Raw genomic sequence first — 22222 nt, forward strand, 5'->3', positions numbered from 1 at the left:
CCAGTTACCTCCGGCACTTCGTTAATGCCCACCATTCTGACTGGGTGGATCTCCTACCATGGGCCGAGTTCTCTTATAATAATCACGAGAGCGAATCCTCCTCCAAATCCCCGTTTTTTGTAGTCTTTGGTCAGCATCCTCGGATTCCTTTTCCTGTCTCCACCTCTGTGGACAACCCGGCTGCGGAATCTCTCGTTAGCAAATTTTCCTCCATATGGGAGAGTACCCGGTCCGCACTCCTTCTGTCATCCGAGCGTATGAAAAGACACGCTGACAAAAAACGCCTGGATCCTCCACAATTTCGTCCAGGAGATAAAGTCTGGCTCTCATCTAAATATGTTCGACTCAAGATACCTTCTTACAAGTTAGGGCCTCGGTTCATCGGTCCTCTGGAGGTCATCAGTCAGATCAACCCGGTGGCCTATAAATTGAAACTCCCGGCCAACTTACGGATCCCTAACTCCTTCCATGTATCTCTCCTCAAACCCGTGGTGCTTAACTCTTTTTCCAAGTCTACAGGTACGCCTCCTGCTCTGGTTTCTGCTGAGGACGAGTTTGAGGTAGAGAACATTCTTGCCACCAAAAGAGTAAGAGGAAAAACCTTTTTTCTGGTAGATTGGAAGGGGTTTGGTCCTGAGGAGAGAACGTGGGAGCCCCGGGAGAACATCCATGCCCCTCTCATCCTAGCTAAATTTCTATCTGGCCTAAAAAAAGGGGGGGCCTAAAGGGTGGGGGTACTGTAGTGCCGGCGTCCCTGCCCTCTGCTAGGCAGGGACGCTGTTCCCCTCACCGCTCTGCTCCGTGCCCGGCGTCCCTCTCCCACTCTGCTGGCAGCGCGCGCTCCTTCCCGGACACTGTGCTTAGGGCGCGCGCGCTCCCTCCCTCTTAAAGGGGCCGCGCGCGCCGTCCTAAGGAGTCCCCGGCCAATGGCCGGAGGACTTTACCATATATAAGGCACCTCCTCCAAAATGGAGGTGCCCGAGCAATGTTGTTGCACCGTTCTACTCTGCTTCAGCCCTCAGGTCCCGTTGCCAGTTACCTGCCAGTTACCTGCCAGATTCCTGCCAGCTTGCTGTCCTAATCCTGCCTGATTTCCTGTTACCTGCCTGCCTGCCTGAGGTCCGACGGTCTGCCTTACAACTCCGGTCAGTCTGTCTAAGGACCAACTTGCCCGCTCACCTGGGAGCGCACATCAGCTACCTGCCTGCTTGCCTGAGGTCCGACGGTCTGCCTTACAACTCCGGTCAGTCTGTCTATGGACCAGCTTGCCCGCTCACCTGGGAGCGCTTCTCCGCTACCTGCCTGCTTGCCTGCCCGGAGGCTCCGCTGTCACGTGCTGTGACCACCAGCTATTCCAGACTCTTGCCTGCTCACCTGGGAGCGCTTCTCCGCTACCTGCCTGCTTGCCTGCCCGGAGGCTCCGCCGTCACGTGCTGTGACCACCTGCTATTCCAGAGACTCTCGCTTGCTCACCTGGGAGCACACATCCTCCATCTGCCTTGCTAGCCTACCTGGAGGTTCAGCCATCACAGGTCGTACCTACCCCTTACCTAGAGACTGCCCCGGTCACTTGCCGTGACCTCCAGCCCGTTCTTCCAGAGACTGCCCCGGTCACTTGCCGTGACCTCCAGCCCATTCTTCCAGAGACTGCCCTGATCACTTGCCGTGACCTCCTGCCCGTACACCCAGAGACTGTCCCGGTCACCTGCTGTGACTGCCTGCCTGGTCGCCACCCGCTCCCTTACAAGGACCGCTCCCTTGTATAGTAGCCCAGAGGTTCCGCCTCCCAGACCCGTTACAGAAATATAGAAGAGTTTACCTCTCCGCTCAGCAGATAATAGAAATATAGAAGAGTTTACCTCTCCACTCAGCAGATAATAGAAATATAGAAGAGTTTACCTCTCCACTCAGCAGATAATGATAGAAATATAGAGGAGTTTACCTCTCCACTCAGCAGATAATGATAGAAATATAGAAGAGTTTACCTCTCCACTCAGCAGATGATAGAAGTATAGAAGAGATTACCTCTCCACTCAGCAGATAATAATAGAAATATAGAAGAGTTTACCTCTCCGCTCAGCAGATAATAGAAATATAGAAGAGTTTACCTCTCCACTCAGCAGATAATAGATATATAGAAGAGTTTACCTCTCCACTCAGCAGATAGTGATAGAAATATAGAAGAGTTTACCTCTCCACTCAGCAGATAATAGAAATATAGAAGAGTTTACCTCTCCACTCAGCAGATAATAGAAATCTAGAAGAGTTTACCTCTCCACTCAGCAGATAATAGAAATATAGAAGAGTTTACCTCTCCACTCAGCATATAATAGAAATATAGAAGAGTTTACCTCTCCGCTCAGAAGATAATAATAGAAATATAGAAGAGTTTACCTCTCCACTCAGCAAATAATAGAAATATAGAAGAGTTTACCTCTCCACTCAGCAGATAATAATAGAAATATAGAAGAGTTTACCTCTCCACTCAGCAGATAATGATAGAAATATAGAAGAGTTTACCTCTCCACTCAGCAGATAATAGAAATATAGAAGAGTTTACCTCTCCACTCAGCAGATAATAATAGAAATATACAAGAGTTTACATCTCCACTCAGCAGATAATAGAAATATAGAAGAGTTTACCTCTCCGCTCAGCAGATAATAGAAATATAGAAGAGTTTACCTCTCCGCTCAGCAGATAATAGATATATACAAGAGTTTACCTCTCCACTCAGCAGATAATGATAGAAATATAGAAGAGTTTACCTCTCCGCTCAGCAGATAATGATAGAAATATAGATGAGTTTACCTCTCCACTCAGCAGATAATAGAAATATAGAAGAGTTTACCTCTCCACTCAGCAGATAATGATAGAAATATAGAAGAGTTTACCTCTCCACTCAGCAGATAATAATAGAAATATAGAAGAGTTTACCTCTCCGCTCAGCAGATAATGAAAGAAATATAGAAGAGTTTACCTCTCCACTCAGCAGATAATAATAGAAATATAGAAGAGTTTACCTCTCCACTCAGCAGATAATGATAGAAATATAGAAGAGTTTACCTCTCCACTCAGCAGATAATAATAGAAATATAGAAGAGTTTACCTCTCCACTCAGCAGATAATAGAAATATAGAAGAGTTTACATCTCCACTCAGCAGATAATAGAAATATAGAAGAGTTTACATCTCCACTCAGCAGATAATAGAAATATAGAAGAGTTTACATCTCCACTCAGCAGATAATGATAGAAATATAGAAGAGTTTACCTCTCCACTCAGCAGATAATAATAGAAATATAGAAGAGTTTACCTCTCCACTCAGCAGATAATAGAAATATAGAAGAATTTACCTCTCCGCTCAGCAGATAATGATAGAAATATAGAAGAGTTTACCTCTCCACTCAGCAGATAATAATAGAAATATAGAAGAGTTTACCTCTCCACTCAGCAGATAATAGAAATATAGAAGAGTTTACCTCTCCACTCAGCAGATAATGATAGAAATATAGAAGAGTTTACCTCTCCACTCAGCAGATAATAATAGAAATATAGAAGAGTTTACCTCTCCGCTCAGCAGATAATAGAAATATAGAAGAGTTTACCTCTCCACTCAGCAGATAATGATAGAAATATAGAAGAGTTTACCTCTCCACTCAGCAGATAATAATAGAAATATAGAAGAGTTTACCTCTCCACTCAGCAGATAATAGAAGTATAGAAGAGTTTACCTCTCCACTCAGCAGATAAGGATAGAAATATAGAAGAGTTTACCTCTCCGCTCGGCAGATAATAATAGAAATATAGAAGAGTTTACCTCTCCACTCAGCAGATAATAGAAATATAGAAGAGTTTACCTCTCCACTCAGCAGATAATAGAAATATAGAAGAGTTTACCTCTCCACTCAGCAGATAATAGAAATATAGAAGAGTTTACCTCTCCACTCAGCAGATAATAGAAGTATAGAAGAGTTTACCTCTCCACTCAGCAGATAATGATAGAAATATAGAGGAGTTTACCTCTCCACTCAGCAGATAATGATAGAAATATAGAAGAGTTTACCTCTCCACTCAGCAGATAATAGAAATATAGAAGAGTTTACCTCTCCACTCAGCAGATAATGATAGAAATATAGAAGAGTTTACCTCTCCACTCAGCAGATAATGATAGAAATATAGAGGAGTTTACCTCTCCACTCAGCAGATAATAGATATATAGAAGAGTTTACCTCTCGGCTCAGAAGATAATAATAGAAATATAGAAGAGTTTACCTCTCCACTCAGCAAATAATAGAAATATAGAAGAGTTTACCTCTCCACTCAGCAGATAATGATAGAAATATAGAAGAGTTTACCTCTCCACTCAGCAGATAATAGATATATAGAAGAGTTTACCTCTCGGCTCAGAAGATAATAATAGAAATATAGAAGAGTTTACCTCTCCACTCAGCAAATAATAGAAATATAGAAGAGTTTACCTCTCCACTCAGCAGATGATAGAAGTATAGAAGAGATTACCTCTCCACTCAGCAGATAATAATAGAAATATAGAAGAGTTTACCTCTCCGCTCAGCAGATAATAGAAATATAGAAGAGTTTACCTCTCCACTCAGCAGATAATGATAGAAATATAGAAGAGTTTACCTCTCCACTCAGCAGATAATAATAGAAATATAGAAGAGTTTACCTCTCCACTCAGCAGATAATAGAAGTATAGAAGAGTTTACCTCTCCACTCAGCAGATAAGGATAGAAATATAGAAGAGTTTACCTCTCCGCTCGGCAGATAATAATAGAAATATAGAAGAGTTTACCTCTCCACTCAGCAGATAATAGAAATATAGAAGAGTTTACCTCTCCACTCAGCAGATAATAGAAATATAGAAGAGTTTACCTCTCCACTCAGCAGATAATAGAAATATAGAAGAGTTTACCTCTCCACTCAGCAGATAATAGAAGTATAGAAGAGTTTACCTCTCCACTCAGCAGATAATGATAGAAATATAGAGGAGTTTACCTCTCCACTCAGCAGATAATGATAGAAATATAGAAGAGTTTACCTCTCCACTCAGCAGATAATAGAAATATAGAAGAGTTTACCTCTCCACTCAGCAGATAATGATAGAAATATAGAAGAGTTTACCTCTCCACTCAGCAGATAATGATAGAAATATAGAGGAGTTTACCTCTCCACTCAGCAGATAATAGATATATAGAAGAGTTTACCTCTCGGCTCAGAAGATAATAATAGAAATATAGAAGAGTTTACCTCTCCACTCAGCAAATAATAGAAATATAGAAGAGTTTACCTCTCCACTCAGCAGATAATGATAGAAATATAGAAGAGTTTACCTCTCCACTCAGCAGATAATAGATATATAGAAGAGTTTACCTCTCGGCTCAGAAGATAATAATAGAAATATAGAAGAGTTTACCTCTCCACTCAGCAAATAATAGAAATATAGAAGAGTTTACCTCTCCACTCAGCAGATGATAGAAGTATAGAAGAGATTACCTCTCCACTCAGCAGATAATAATAGAAATATAGAAGAGTTTACCTATCCACTCAGCAGATAATAGAAATATACAAGAGTTTACCTCTCCGCTCAGCAGATAATAATAGAAATATAGAAGAGTTTACATCTCCACTCAGCAGATAATAGAAATATAGAAGAGTTTACCTCTCCGCTCAGCAGATAATAGAAATATAGAAGAGTTTACCTCTCCACTCAGCAGATAATAGAAATATAGAAGAGTTTACCTCTCCGCTCAGCAGATAATAGATATATACAAGAGTTTACCTCTCCACTCAGCAGATAATAATAGAAATATAGAAGAGTTTACCTCTCCACTCAGCAGATAATAATAGAAATATAGAAGAGTTTACATCTCCACTCAGCAGATAACAGAAATATAGAAGAGTTTACCTCTCCGCTCAGCAGATAATGATAGAAATATAGAAGAGTTTACCTCTCCACTCAGCAGATAATAGAAATATAGAAGAGTTTACCTCTCCACTCAGCAGATAATGATAGAAATATAGAGGAGTTTACCTCTCCGCTCAGCAGATAATAGAAATATAGAAGAGTTTACCTCTCCACTCAGCAGATAATGATAGAAATATAGAAGAGTTTACCTCTCCACTCAGCAGATAATGATAGAAATATAGAAGAGTATACCTCTCCACTCAGCAGATAATGATAGAAATATAGAGGAGTTTACCTCTCCACTCAGCAGATAATGATAGAAATATAGAAGAGTTTACCTCTCCACTCAGCAGATAATGATAGAAATATAGAATAGTTTACCTCTCCGCTCAGCAGATAATAGATATATAGAAGAGTTTACCTCTCGGCTCAGCAGATAATAATAGAAATATAGAAGAGTTTACCTCTCCACTCAGCAAATAATAGAAATATAGAAGAGTTTACCTCTCCACTCAGCAGATGGTAGAAATATAGAAGAGTTTACCTCTCCGCTCAGCAGATAATAGAAATATAGAAGAGTTTACCTCTCCGCTCAGCAGATAATGATAGAAATATAGAAGAGTTTACCTCTCCGCTCAGAAAATAATAGAAATATAGAAGAGTTTACCTCTCCACTCAGCAGATAATGATAGAAATATAGAAGAGTTTACCTCTCCACTCAGCAGATAATAGAAATATAGAAGAGTTTACCACTCCACTCAGCAGATAATAGAAATATAGAAGAGTTTACCTCTCCGCTCAGCAGGGAGATGATCTCTAAGGCGATGTCCGTTATTCTTCTGTTTTCGTTCTCTTCGTCCATGTTTGGTTCGTCATTCGGGGAGAAATCTGGGTGGTGTGAAGGTCTCTGGTCTTCGGGGTCTTTATGATCGGGGGGGCTGTAATCACATGGACATCACCGTTAGTCACATCCAGAGCTGAACTCGTAGCGCAGTGACATTACAGATTATTAACAGGTATTTTACACCGGGGCATCAGCTGAGGTTTCCTCCGGTTAGGACTCAGCTTGCGCTCTCTTACAGTCTCTCAGTTTCTTCCGGCCTCATGAATATAGGGGGTCGGTGAATACGTTTAGGGGCCTCTAATTTGACGGCACAGAGCAGGATTCCCACCTGTGTAACTAGTAAAGTCTTCCCCTGTCTGCGCTCGGCTTGGTCACATCCCTCAGTGAGTCTTCTGGAGAAGTTGTCCACTTGGAGGCGCTATTTCTCCACCTCAGGGGTGATCCATGTAGTATATACTTTCCCCTCCTCAGGATTAGATATTCTGCTGCCTTGGCCCCTCCATATATGACTGCAGCAGTGATACACATGGCCACAACCCCCAGTGTGATGTAATGAGTTGTTTTCCCTCCTTTCCTTGGTATTCTGCTTGTATGTGAACTGTGTCCTCCGAGGCCTCCGTCTGCTGAACCTCCTTTGACGCCGTCCTGATCTCTAAGCTCCTTCTTGTACCACCAGTATGACAACGACAGACCACTGTAATGCACACGCCCGGGCTGAGCGGCGTGTGCGTGTGATTCCACTGGACCGTGTCGGAGAGTGAATGCCTGGAGGGGCGTAACTAGGTATTCACCCGATCCGACCAGGGTCGCACGATGGCATACGACGCCAGTGCACCAAGGAGGAACCGAGCAGAGGGACCAGGTGCTACTCCAGGACAGACCCCGGACACGGCTGTTGACCCACACAGGGGAATACAGGAACAGACAGGTTAGGCTGGCACACAGACTGGTGGGTATAGGCAGGCACGACTGGTATGCAGGCAGGCGGGTATGCAGGCAGGGGGGTACAGGCAAGCACGGCTAGAGTGCAGACAGGGAGGCACTAGCAGGTAGGAACACAGGCGGGGTAGGACCCAGTACACACTGGGACTCAGGAACAGAACCACAGATGTGGCAGACAAACACAGCAGAGTGAGGCCGCCCAGAGAGGTGAGCGAGAGCAGGGCAGGATGAGACCGCCTGGAGCGGTGAGCAAGAGCAGGGCAGGGCAGGAAGAGACCGCCTGGAGCGGTGAGCAAGAGCAGGGCAGGACGAGACCGCCTGGAGCGGTGAGCAAGAGCAGGGCAGGACGAGACCGCCTGGAGCGGTGAGCAAGAGCAGAGCAGGACGAGACCGCCTGGAGCGGTGAGCAAGAGCAGAGCAGGACGAGACCGCCAGGAGCGGTGAGCAAAGGGTCAGAGCTGAGCGAGACTGCCGGAGCAGTGAGCAAGGAGTCAGAGCAGGACGAGGCCGTCTGGAGCAGTGAGCAAGGAGTCAGAGCAAGACTGCCAGAGCAGTGAGCAAAAGGATAAGAGCGGAGCGAGACTGCCGGAGCAGTGAGCAAAAGGGTCAGAGCGGAGCAAGGCTGCCGGAGCAGTGAGCAAAAGGGTCAGAGCGGAGCAAGGCTGCCGGAGCAGTGAGCAAAAGGGTCAGAGCGGAGCAAGGCTGCCGGAGCAGTGAGCAAAAGGGTCAGAGCAGGACGGACAGGGCTCTGTTCACACGGAACAGACAGGAAGGGAAAGGCAGAGCCAGATACCCACAGGGTACTTGCAGTGAAGTAGCAAGTGGACCACAAACTCACAAACGGGAGTACAGAGACAACAAGCAGGAGTTAGGTACGAGTTCAGACTCTGCAGAAAAAGGAAAGGAACGGACATAGAGAAAAAACAGGTAAAAGATAGGAGAGAGTACAGACTGGAACTGAGTGTATGGAGGAGACCGACACTGCAGTGGGATACAGGAGCGGGTCTGGGAATACGGCCCCCAGAGAGGCGGGACGAACAGGCAAGGAGCGTGTTCAGACAAGATACAGGAGCGGGTCTAGGTAATCGGCCCCTAGAAGGCAGGAGGAACAGGCTAGGAGTGTGTTCAGACAGGACAGACAAGATACAGGAGCGGGTCTAGGTAATCGGCCCCTAGAAGGCGGGAGGAACAGGCTAGGAGCGTGTTCAGACAGGCCTGGAAATACAGCCTCCAGGATAGGCAGGCAAGAGAACACAGAACGGGACCTGGCACCTTCAGAGTGAAAGCACACACTGAATGAAACACAATGCTCAGGCAGGGATTGATTGGGGCAGCTGGGTTAAATACCAGGTGACAGACAGCAATAGGCTGAGGACGCACAAGGGGTGTGACCCACAGCAGGTACAAAAAGCAGGAAGTGATCGGGCGCCGCCCTTAAGCAGCAGAAACAGACACAAACAGACAGCATAGAGGGAAGCCAGAGAGACATTCTGGACTGGAGATCAAGTGCGCGCTCTTGCACAGTGGGAGATGGACCACTATGCAAGGACGCCGCCAGGTATGTTACAACCACCATGTTTCCTGCTGTTTATCGGTTCTTTACTGGGATTTCTCTACAGAAAACAAAGACTGACCACTGGAAAGATGCCCCAACAAGAAGATAAGGTATGAATAATGAAATCACAGGATAGGCATTATAAGGACGATCTACATGAAGTTCAACGTCATATTATGAAACCACCCAAAAATAGAGAAAAAGACGTATGAAGAACGATAAAAGATATATATTTTATTAGAACAATAGTAAAAACACACATAGACAATTCTAAATGGCAAACGGTGATCAGCAATGAATACTATAACAGGCAGCGCTAGGTGGAACACGGATACTAAGAATAATGCAAAAATTAAGGCACATAATCCAAGGGATCCTCCTCAGGACAGAGTTGTAGTAAGACAATTAATAAATTAAAATGCATAATATGAATAAATATATAGATATGACCTATACTAAAGTGCCCTGTGCATACAAAAAGAACTACTGAAAATAAATACTATCTACACAACCACCTGTCTAAGAATAGATCAGAATGTGCACAGGGCTCCTAAAAAACATACATGTGTGTGCCAGCCAGTGGAGCCACTGCCCCTACGCGCGTTTCGGCGCGCGTGCTTTCTTCTGGGGATGTGGCATCATGAGAAACGTGTCCCTTAAGGCTGTGTGCCCACGTAGCATTTTTCAAGCGTATATGCTGCGGAATTTCCGCAGCGTAAACGCTTGAAAAACGCATGTATATCCGCACCCCATGGTCCCCAATGGGATTCCGCAAGTTCTATGCACATGCTGCGGATTTTTCCGCAGCGTTTATGCCGCGTTCAAAAATCCGCAGCATGTCATTTAATTTTGCGTTTCCGCAAGCGGAATTGCCTTTGTCCAATGCATAAAAAACGCAAGGCAATTCCGCATGTGGAAAACGCGTGATAAACGCGCGAAAAACGCGTGCGGAATTCCGCATGCGTTTTTCCGGGAGAGGACTTGCATTTATGCAGCAGAAATTTTCTGCTGCATAAATGCAACGTGGGCACATAGCCTAAGTATGATTGACGTCCATTCACAGAGACCAACACATGGCTACCTATTCAAGGTGTATGAGTCAGAGCTGTGTTTAGCAGCATGCAGCGCCGAGGTCATGCCACCAAACCCTGCCAATTGCGCCAGGGAGGGTAGTCAGCCAGAGCGACTGGAAGTCACACCCACATTGATCACATGAGCGGGAGCACAGTCACATGGTGGACTGGTGAATAGATGTCACGGGTGTGTTGCCACGAAGATCGTCACGAGTACACAGCCTGACTTCTCGCAGCTGACTTGTTGGTGCTTTGTGTTTTTTCGGCAGTGAAGGAGTTAATTCTCTCTCTCTGGGCTAGCTGAGGTCCAGCCTCGCCCAGCTGCAATCAATGCTTCTTTAGTGAGACTCCTTCATATTCCTGCAGGTCTGTTTGGGAGGTGTCGGTGAAAGCTTTTCATTCAGACTTACAGAGCGGATCGTGGTGTTTGGAGTTGCTGAGATAAGTGTATTTGGAAGTGTTTTTTCCCTTTCCTCGCTTTATCATTTATCTCCTTTCCCGTTGGTGTTCCCTCTGTTGTAGTTGTGTAGAAGTTGTATGCAAGGTGGTTTTGGTTTTTCCCTTGTACTGTCTCGTTCGTCTAAATACTGTGTGTGGGCATATTATTTCTGGTTCCCAATTGTTGTGATCGGGGTCCTTCTCAGGACTAGATTACTGAGGTGCAGGGATCCTCAGGAGGTAGGGGTTACGCTGGCGGCCTGGACCTCTGTACCTTTAACAGTACCTCCAGGTTGAGGGATTAGTCAGGGCCCCAGCTTAGGGTCAGCTTAGGCCCCCTACCTCCAGTATTCTGTGACAGTGTGACATTTTCACCGACCAACTTAGTTTTTCTCCAGCTACCATGGATCCAGTAGCCGGTCTAGCTCGGCAGTTGCAGAGTTTGTCCATGGGGCTGGCGGACGTTAGGTCCAAGGTTTTGCATCCTCTGGAGCAAGCCGGACCAGAACCTAAAGTAGCTCTCCCTGACAGGTTCACTGGGGGGCGGGACAAGTTTTTTGTTTTCCGGGAGGCATGCAAATTGTACTTTCGGCTGCGGCCTCGGTTATCGGGCAGCGAAGAACAAAGGGTGGGAATTGTCATCTCGCTCCTACAAGGGGACCCACAATCTTGGGCGTTCTCTCTTCCCCCAAGCTCCCCGGTTCTCCAGTCAGTGGATAGGTTTTTCGCTGCTCTGGGACTCGTATATGATGACCCAGATCGGATCTCCCTTGCTGAGTCTAAGTTACGTAGGATTCAGCAGGGAGATCGTCCGGCGGAGGAATTCTGTTCGGAGTTCCGTAGGTGGGCCACGGACACCCAGTGGAATGACCCGGCTCTTAGGAGCCAGTTTTGTCATGGTTTATCCGACAAATTACAGGATGTGTTGGCACAGTATGACTCTCCCGCGTCACTGGAAGCCGCTATGGCCCTTGCCATTCGCGTTGACAGACGGCTTCGGGAGAGGTGCGGGATAACTCTACCCCCTGTAATGTCTCCACCTCCTACAAGGTCCCCTCATATGGTGGTTCCCCTGGTCAGTCCGGAGGAGCCTATTCAATTAGGAGGGACATCATTTCGGGGAAGGGGACCGGTGGAGCGCCATAAGACAGGAAGGTGTTTCCTCTGCGGGAAAAAGGGACATTTTATTGGGGGGTGTCCATCCCGTCCCTTGCAGAGTAAAGAGTCGTCGAAAAAACTGTTGATCCCAGGTTGTGTGGTGGACGGCAATCTGGGAGTAGGTATTTCGTCCCTAGGTTCGTCTCAGTTTCTCGTACCGGCGGAGGTGGTGGTGGGTGCGAGAACTGAGAGGATATCTGTTCTTCTGGATAGTGGGGCCGGGGCTAATCTGGTTGATGCTCGGTTTGCCCGGGTTCAAGGTATGCGATTGAGTGAGTTGGCTAAACCCATCCCCATATTCTCGATCGATGCCAGGCCTCTCGGTCAGGGAAGTTTTTTGCAAGCTGTGCATGGCGTAAAACTTCAAGTGGGGGCAATACATAAAGAACTGTTGTCTTGCTACGTGTTGGAGGGTCTTCCCACTCCTATAGTGTTGGGCCTTCCTTGGTTAGCTAAGCATAACCCGGTTATTAATTGGCAAACCAGAGAGATAAGCCAATGGAGTAAATTCTGTAATAAAAACTGCATGAACACGGTCATCGGTGCGGTTACTCCTTGGGTCTTACCTCCATTTCTGGCGGACTTTGAGGATGTATTCTCGGAGAATGGGTGTCAGGAACTACCTCCTCATCGCGAGTATGACTGTTCTGTAAAACTGCTCCCTGAGGCCAAGTTACCTAAAGCTAGGTTGTATAACCTTTCTGGTCCTGAGAGGCAGGCCATGAAGGATTATATTTCTGAAAGTCTGGCTAAGGGGCATATTAGACCTTCATCTTCACCGGTGGCCGCGGGGTTCTTCTTTGTTAAGAAGAAAGATGGAGGCCTACGCCCTTGCCTGGATTTCCGTGAACTTAATCGGATTACGGTCCGAGATCCGTATCCGCTCCCACTTATTCCCGATCTCTTTAATCAGATCGTGGGCGCCAAATGGTTCTCTAAGTTGGATCTCAGGGGGGCGTACAATCTGATTAGGATGAAGGAGGGGGATGAGTGGAAGACGGCTTTTAACACTCCGGAGGGGCATTATGAGAACCTTGTCATGCCATTCGGTCTGACTAATGCCCCGGCGGTGTTTCAACACTTTGTTAATGATATTTTTCGCCACCTGGTGGGACAGTTTGTTGTCATATATCTGGATGATATCTTAATTTACTCGCCGGATCTGGTGTCTCATCAGGAGCACGTTAGACAGGTGTTACAGATCTTGCAGGATAATAAACTGTATGCCAAGTGGGAAAAGTGTGTGTTCGCCGTACAGGAACTCCAGTTTTTAGGCTTCCTGGTTTCAGCGTCCGGTTTTCGTATGGACCCTGGGAAAGTGCGGGCAGTTCTTGAGTGGGATCGGCCGGAGAATCTTAAGGCACTACAACGTTTCCTGGGGTTTGCTAACTATTACCGGAAGTTCATTCGTAATTTCTCGTCCATGGTTAAGCCTCTCACAGACATGACTAAAAAGGGGACGGATTTTTCTAGGTGGTCTGACAAGGCTTGTCAAGCATTCTCCTCCTTGAAAAAATGTTTTGCCTCGGCACCCATACTCATTCAACCTGATGCGTCTCAGCCATTCTTTGTAGAGGTAGACGCTTCCGAGGTAGGGGTGGGAGCAGTATTGTCACAGGGTTCGTCCCCTGGTAAGTGGCATCCGTGCGCCTTTTTCTCTAAAAAATTGTCGTCCGCTGAGAGGAATTACGATGTCGGCAATAGGGAACTCTTGGCCATTAAGTTAGCTTTTGAGGAGTGGCGCCATTTTTTGGAGGGGGCAGTTCATCCGGTCACCGTCATCACCGATCACAAGAACCTGCTATATCTGGAGTCCGCTAAACGTCTGAATCCCAGACAAGCTAGGTGGTCATTGTTTTTTACCAGGTTTAATTTCGTCGTTACATATCGTCCTGGGTCTAAAAATGTAAAGGCGGATGCCTTATCTCGTAGTTTCCCTGGGGCCGGGAATACGGACGACCCGATTCCTATTCTTCAGGAGGGGGTGGTGGTTTCGGCAGTATGCTCTGAGCTGGAGGAGGAGATATTGGAGGCTCAGGGGGACGCCCCTGTTGGACCTCCGGGGAGACTGTTCGTTCCAGATCAGTTGCGACAAAAGGTGATCGAGGCACACCATAACTCAGTTTTTGCAGGACACCCGGGGAGTAAAGCAACTGTGGATCTCCTCTCGCGTCGGTTTTGGTGGCCTAACTTGCATAAAGAGGTGGTAACTTTTGTCGCGTCCTGTGGGGTTTGTGCGCGCTCTAAGACCTCACATACCCGTCCGTCTGGGGCCCTTTTACCTTTGAAGATCCCGGAGCGTCCTTGGACTCATCTGTCTATGGACTTTATTACGGACCTCCCTCCGTCTTCGGGTAAAACGGTCATACTCGTTGTAGTGGACAGGTTCAGCAAGATGGCACATTTTATCGCTCTTCCGGCTCTCCCTAATGCTAAAACTCTTGCGCAGGTGTTCATTGGGGAGATTGTGAGGCTTCACGGGGTACCCTCCGAGGTGGTGTCTGATCGGGGGTCTCAGTTTGTGTCCAAGTTCTGGAAGGCGTTTTGTGCACGGCGGGGGATGCATTTGTCATTCTCGTCGGCTTTTCATCCTCAGACCAATGGTCAGACGGAACGTATGAACCAGAGCTTGGAGACATATCTTCGGTGTTTTGTGTCAGAGAACCAGGAGGACTGGGCTTCTTTCCTACCTCTGGCAGAGTTTGCTCTCAATAATAGGCGGAGCGAGTCCACTGGTAAGTCCCCGTTTTTTGGGGCATATGGTTTTCACCCCCAGTTTTGTACTTTCAGTAGGGGGGGCTCTTCGGGGGTTCCGGAGGAGGAACGATTTTCCTCATCTCTCGCTTCAGTATGGAGAGGGGTGCTGAAGAATCTGAATACTATGGGGAACCGATACAAACGTATGGCTGATAGGAGGAGAGTGTCTGGTCCGGACCTAAGTGTGAACGATCAGGTATGGTTGTCTACCAGGAATATTAAACTTAAGGTTCCCTCCTGGAAACTGGGTCCCAGGTTCATCGGGCCGTACAGAATCAGTTCTATTATTAATCCGGTGGCATTCCGTCTTGACCTCCCCCCTACGTTTAAAATTCACAACGTGTTTCACAGATCATTGCTTAAGAGGTATGTGGCGCCGGTGGTACCGTCACTTTTACCTCCCCCTCCTGTGGTTGTCAATGGTAACTTGGAGTTCCAGGTATCGAGGGTCATTGATTCACGCTTTAATCGCCGGTCCCTTCAGTACTTGGTTCATTGGAAGGGGTATGGTCCTGAGGAGAGGATGTGGGTTCCTGCATCGGATATTAACGCAGACCGATTAGTTCGGGCCTTCCACACGACTCACCCGAATAAACCTGGCCCTGAGGGTCCGGAGGCCCCTCGTAGAAGGGGGGGTACTGTCACGGGTGTGTTGCCACGAAGATCGTCACGAGTACACAGCCTGACTTCTCGCAGCTGACTTGTTGGTGCTTTGTGTTTTTTCGGCAGTGAAGGAGTTAATTCTCTCTCTCTGGGCTAGCTGAGGTCCAGCCTCGCCCAGCTGCAATCAATGCTTCTTTAGTGAGACTCCTTCATATTCCTGCAGGTCTGTTTGGGAGGTGTCGGTGAAAGCTTTTCATTCAGACTTACAGAGCGGATCGTGGTGTTTGGAGTTGCTGAGATAAGTGTATTTGGAAGTGTTTTTTCCCTTTCCTCGCTTTATCATTTATCTCCTTTCCCGTTGGTGTTCCCTCTGTTGTAGTTGTGTAGAAGTTGTATGCAAGGTGGTTTTGGTTTTTCCCTTGTACTGTCTCGTTCGTCTAAATACTGTGTGTGGGCATATTATTTCTGGTTCCCAATTGTTGTGATCGGGGTCCTTCTCAGGACTAGATTACTGAGGTGCAGGGATCCTCAGGAGGTAGGGGTTACGCTGGCGGCCTGGACCTCTGTACCTTTAACAGTACCTCCAGGTTGAGGGATTAGTCAGGGCCCCAGCTTAGGGTCAGCTTAGGCCCCCTACCTCCAGTATTCTGTGACAGTGTGACAATAGATAGTTAAATGGTAAGTATCACAAGAACTGGCGATATCACAAGAAAAGCTGCCAGAGGGGAAGCGGAGCCCACCAAAGGAGTCATTATTAACTGTAAATAAATATGACACCATTCTCAACCATGTACTCCCAAAACTGTGACCAGGCATGGATTATATATTAATAACCTGAACACAAAAAGACGCTGAGAGAGAGAAAGAAAAGTTAATCATTCTCTCCTACACATTGACCAGAACTGTAAAACCCACCGAAACAAGAATGCATGTATATACATATGAATATTAGTCATATAGGGCTAAAAGAAATATAAAGATATGTGCAATCTTATACTAATATATATAGATTAACAACATAAATACAATAATATATGTCAATAATACTAAATAAGTGTGCACCCTCATCTCACGCACATATGGATGGCAATACAATTACTGAGGAAGGACACAATCCACAGCGCTGACTCATGCACCTTGAATAGGCAGCTATGTGTTGGTCCGTGTGAATGGACGTTCAGTCATACTTAAGGGACACGTTTCTCATGATGCCACATACCCAGAAGAAAGCACGCACGCCGAAACGCGCGTAGGGGTAGTGGCTCCACTGGCTGGCACACACATGTATGTTTTTTAGGAGCCCTGTGCACATTCTGATCTATTCTTAGACAGGTGTAGATAGTATTTATTTTCAATAGTTATTTTTGTATGCACAGGGCACTTTAGTATAGGTCATATCTATATATTTATTCATATTATGCATTTGAATTTATTAATTGTCGTACTACAACTCTGCCCTGAGGAGGATCCCTTGGATTATCTGCCTTAATTTTTGCATTATTCGTAGTATGTGTGTTCCACCTAGCGGTGCCTGTTATAGTATTCATTGCTGATCACCGTTTGCCATTTAGAATTGTCTATGTGTGTTTTTACTATTGTTCTAATAAAATATATATCTTTTATCGTTCTTCATACGTCTTTTTCTCTATTTCTGTATGATTTCTCTGTAATCTTCAGTGTAAATACGACGTCTCCTTATGTACAGAGAGTTTTATAATACACGATTTCTGGAGACAGGTTCACTTTCCTCTTCTGTAGCGACTGCATGACAAAGACCCGGGACTAGGGCGAAACATACAATGTCGCTTCTATTCCTGAACCTGTAGAAGTCTGATATATTACAGCGGTGATGGCGACGTATCCCCGTGTCCGGGAGGAGCGCGTACAGGACATTACAGCGGTGATGGAGACGTATCCTCGTGTCCGGGAGGAGCGCGTATATGACATTACAGCGGTGATGGAGACGTATCCCCGTGTCCGGGAGGAGCGCGTACAGGACATTACAGCGGTGATGGAGACGTATCCCCGTGTCCGGGAGGAGCGCGTATAGGACATTACAGCGGTGATGGAGACGTATCCTCGTGTCCGGGAGGAGCGCGTATATGACATTACAGCGGTGATGGGGACGTATCCTCATGTCCGGGAGGAGCGCGTATATGACATTACAGCGGTGATGGAGACGTATCCCCGTGTCCGGGAGGAGCACGTACAGGACATTACAGCGGTGATGGCGACGTATCCCCGTGTCCGGGAGGAGCGCGTACAGGACATTACAGCGGTGATGGAGACGTATCCTCGTGTCCGGGAGGAGCGCGTACAGGACATTACAGCGGTGATGGAGACATATCCTCATGTCCGGGAGGAGCGCGTACAGGACATTACAGCGGTGATGGAGACATATCCTCATGTCCGGGAGGAGCGCGTATAGGACATTACAGCGGTGATGGAGACATATCCTCATGTCCGGGAGGAGCACGTATAGGACATTACAGCGGTGATGGAGACGTATCCACGTGTCCGGGAGGAGCACGTACAGGACATTACAGCGGTGATGGAGACATATCCCCGTGTCCGGGAGGAGCACGTACAGGACATTACAGCGGTGATGGAGACGTATCCCCGTGTTCGGGAGGAGCACGTACAGGACATTACAGCGGTGATGGAGACATATCCTCGTGTCCGGGAGGAGCACGTACAGGACATTACAGCGGTGATGGAGACATATCCTCGTGTCCGGGAGGAGCGCGTATAGGACATTACAGCGGTGATGGCGACGTATCCTCGTGTCCGGGAGGAGCGCGTTTAGGACATTACAGCGGTGATGGAGACATATCCTCATGTCCGGGAGGAGCGCGTATATGACATTACAGCGGTGATGGATACGTATCCCCGTGTCCGGGAGGAGCGCGTACAGGACATTACAGCGGTGATGGAGACATATCCTCGTGTCCGGGAGGAGCGCGTATAGGACATTACAGCGGTGATGGAGACATATCCTCATGTCCGGGAGGAGCGCGTATATGACATTACAGCGGTGATGGAGACGTATCCCCGTGTCCGGGAGGAGCGCGTACAGGACATTACAGCGGTGATGGAGACGTATCCTCGTGTCCGGGAGGAGCGCGTATATGACATTACAGCGGTGATAGAGACATATCCTCGTGTCCGGGAGGAGCACGTATAGGACATTACAGCGGTGATGGAGACATATCCTCGTGTCCGGGAGGAGCGCGTACAGGACATTACAGCGGTGATAGAGACATATCCTCGTGTCCGGGAGGAGCACGTATAGGACATTACAGCGGTGATGGAGACGTATCCCCGTGTCCGGGAGGAGCACGTATAGGACATTACAGCGGTGATGGAGACGTATCCCCGTGTCCGGGAGGAGCGCGTATATGACATTACAGCGGTGATGGAGACATATCCTTGTGTCCGGGAGGAGCACGTATAGGACATTACAGCGGTGATGGAGACGTATCCCCTTGTCCGGGAGGAGCAGGTATAGGACATGACAGCGGTGATGGCGGAATACAATCTCCAGAGCGGACAAGGGGGCGGTCCCTCCTCCTCCTCCAGAGCAGACAAGGGGGCGGTCCCTCCTCCTCCTGCAGAGCAGACAAGGGGGCGGTCCCTCCTCCTCCTGCAGAGCAGACAAGGGGGCGGTCCCTCCTCCTCCTGCAGAGCAGACAAGGGGGCGGTCGTTCCTCCTCCTGTAGAGCAGGCAAGGGGGCGGTCCCTCCTACTCCTCCAGAGCAGACAAGGGGGCGGTCCCTCCTCCTCCTGCAAAGCAGACAAAGGGGCGGTCCCTCCTCCTCCTGCGGAGCAGACAAGGGGGCGGTCCTTCCTCCTCCTGCAGAGTAGACAAGAGGGCGGTCCCTGCTCCTCCTGGAGAGCAGACAAGGGGGCGGTCCCTCCTCCTCCTGCAGAGCAGACAAGGGGGCGGTCCCTCCTCCTCCTGCAGACATAGGGGCGGTCCCTCCTCCTTCTCCAGAGCAGCAAGGGGGCGGTCCATAATCCTCCTCCAGAGCAGACAAGGGGGCGGTCCCTCCTCCTCCAGAGCAGACAAGGGGGCGGTCCCTCCTCCAGAGCAGACAAGGGGGCGGTCCCTCCTCCTCCTGCGGAGCAGACAAGGTGGCGGTCCTTCCTCCTCCTGCAGAGTAGACAAGAGGGCGGTCCCTGCTCCTCCTGCAGAGCAGACAAGGGGGCGGTCCCTCCTCCTCCTGCAGAGCAGACAAGGGGGCGGTCCCTCCTCCTCCTGCAGACATAGGGGCAGTCCCTCCTCCTTCTCCAGAGCAGCAAGGGGGCGGTCCATAATCCTCCTCCAGAGCAGACAAGGGGGCGGTCCCTCCTTCTCCTCCAGAGCAGACAAGGGGGCAGTCCCTCCTCCAGAGCAGACAAGGGGGCGGTCCCTCCTCCTCCTGCGGAGCAGACAAGGGGGCGGTCCTTCCTCCTCCTGCAGAGTAGACAAGAGGGCGGTCCCTGCTCCTCCTGCAGAGCAGACAAGGGGGCGGTCCCTCCTCCTCCTGCAGAGCAGACAAGGGGGCGGTCCCTCCTCCTCCTGCAGACATAGGGGCGGTCCCTCCTCCTTCTCCAGAGCAGCAAGGGGGCGGTCCATAATCCTCCTCCAGAGCAGCAAGGGGGCGGTCCCTCCTTCTCCTCCAGAGCAGACAAGGGGGCGGTCCCTCATCCAGAGCAGAAAAGGGGGCGGTCCCTCCTCCTCCTGCAGAGTAGACAAGAGAGCGGTCCCTGCTCCTCCTCCAGAGCAGACAAGGGGGCGGTCCCTCCTCCTCCAGAGCAGACAAGGGGGCGGTCCCTCCTCCTCCAGACAGTGTGCGGACCGCGGGGAGGACTCAGACGTCTGCGGTCACAGAGGGGACACAGACACTGCAGGGAGTGAGCAGAACACCGGCGGACACTGTGTGACTGACGAAGAGGAAGCCATGACTGCAGCAGACTGTGTGTGAGAGCCGAGTCCTGGCTGCTGTCACCTCACCTGATACCGCAGCCGTGTGAACGCGTCCTGTGCGCAGGGCTGACACCAGAGACAACAGCTGCACCACTGCACGGCGAGACTGCAGGACCTGTGATGACGTCAGCGCCATGTGATCAGGGGCGGGGCTCTGTGGAACAGTGGTGGTGAAGGACCTGTGATGACGTTCGCAGCATGTGATCAGGGGGCGGAGCTCCTGTGCTGTGAGGTAATTGATTGGTTGGTGTAGTTGGGCGTGTCTGTAGTGATGACTCTCCGCAGCCTCCGCCCTTCACAGTTCGGTGCTGAGTAGTGATGATACATAGCTGCGCGGCTCCCGTCCACACAATGCGGCTCCCGTCCACACGGCAGCGGCGGCAGCGCGGCTCCCGTCCACACGGCAGCGCGGCTCCCGTCCACACAGCAGCGGCAGCAGCAGCTGGTCTGGGAATACGGCCCCCAGAGAGGCGGGACGAACAGGCAAGGAGCGTGTTCAGACAAGATACAGGAGCGGGTCTAGGTAATCGGCCCCTAGAAGGCAGGAGGAACAGGCTAGGAGCGTGTTCAGACAGGCCTGGAAATACAGCCTCCAGGATAGGCAGGCAAGAGAACACAGAACGGGACCTGGCACCTTCAGAGTGAAAGCACACACTGAAAGAAACACAATGCTCAGGCAGGGATTGATTGGGGCAGCTGGGTTAAATACCAGGTGACAGACAGCAATAGGCTGAGGACGCACAAGAGGTGTGACCCACAGCAGGTACAAAAAGCAGGAAGTGATCGGGCGCCGCCCTTAAGCAGCAGAAACAGACACAAACAGACAGCATGGAGGGAAGCCAGAGAGACATTCTGGACTGGAGATCAAGTGCGCGCTCTTGCACAGTGGGAGATGAACCACTATGCAAGGACGCCGCCAGGTATGTTACAACCACCATGTTTCCTGCTGTTTATCGGTTCTTTACTGGGATTTCTCTACAGAAAACAAAGACTGACCACTGGAAAGATGCCCCAACAAGAAGATAAGGTATGAATAATGAAATCACAGGATAGGCATTATAAGGACGATCTACATGAAGTTCAACGTCATATTATGAAACCACCCAAAAATAGAGAAAAAGACGTATGAAGAACGATAAAAGATATATATTTTATTAGAACAATAGTAAAAACACACATAGACAATTCTAAATGGCAAACGGTGATCAGCAATGAATACTATAACAGGCAGCGCTAGGTGGAACACGGATACTAAGAATAATGCAAAAATTAAGGCACATAATCCAAGGGATCTTCCTCAGGACAGAGTTGTAGTAAGACAATTAATAAATTAAAATGCATAATATGAATAAATAGATAGATATGACCTATACTAAAGTGCCCTGTGCATACAAAAAGAACTACTGAAAATAAATACTATCTACACAACCACCTGTCTAAGAATAGATCAGAATGTGCACAGGGCTCCTAAAAAACATACATGTGTGTGCCAGCCAGTGGAGCCACTGCCCCTACGCGCGTTTCGGCGCGCGTGCTTTCTTCTGGGGATGTGGCATCATGAGAAACGTGTCCCTTAAGGCTGTGTGCCCACGTAGCATTTTTCAAGCGTATATGCTGCGGAATTTCCGCAGCGTAAACGCTTGAAAAACGCATGTATATCCGCACCCCATGGTCCCCAATGGGATTCCGCAAGTTCTATGCACATGCTGCGGATTTTTCCGCAGCGTTTATGCCGCGTTCAAAAATCCGCAGCATGTCATTTAATTTTGCGTTTCCGCAAGCGGAATTGCCTTCGTCCAATGCATAAAAAACGCAAGGCAATTCCGCATGTGGAAAACGCGTGATAAACGCGCGAAAAACGCGTGCGGAATTCCGCATGCGTTTTTCCGGGAGAGGACTTGCATTTATGCAGCAGAAATTTTCTGCTGCATAAATGCAACGTGGGCACATAGCCTAA

The 22222-nt window shown here is 48.6% G+C and overlaps 1 protein-coding gene across 3 annotated transcripts in view; it reads right to left on the bottom strand.

Moving 5' to 3' along the window:
- The window catches only part of LOC141258721 (uncharacterized), a 121512-nt gene extending 101091 nt beyond the window's left edge, over nt 1–20421 (bottom strand). For all 3 annotated transcript variants that reach the window (XM_073673761.1, XM_073673765.1, XM_073673760.1), the window contains exons 1-2: nt 20293–20421; nt 6717–6864 (exon numbers count right to left, since the gene is read on the bottom strand). In XM_073673761.1, coding sequence (XP_073529862.1) covers nt 6717–6788 — 72 coding nt within the window. In that variant the 5' untranslated portion in view covers nt 6789–6864; nt 20293–20421. The remainder of the gene's footprint in view (nt 1–6716; nt 6865–20292) is intronic.
- Nucleotides 20422–22222: the final 1801 nt, after the last annotated feature.

The sequence above is a fragment of the Phyllobates terribilis genome, unplaced genomic scaffold, assembly GCF_046119375.1.
Source record: "Phyllobates terribilis strain yellow unplaced genomic scaffold, ASM4611937v1 Scaffold_3__8_contigs__length_932513732, whole genome shotgun sequence".
Taxonomy (NCBI): domain Eukaryota; kingdom Metazoa; phylum Chordata; class Amphibia; order Anura; family Dendrobatidae; genus Phyllobates; species Phyllobates terribilis.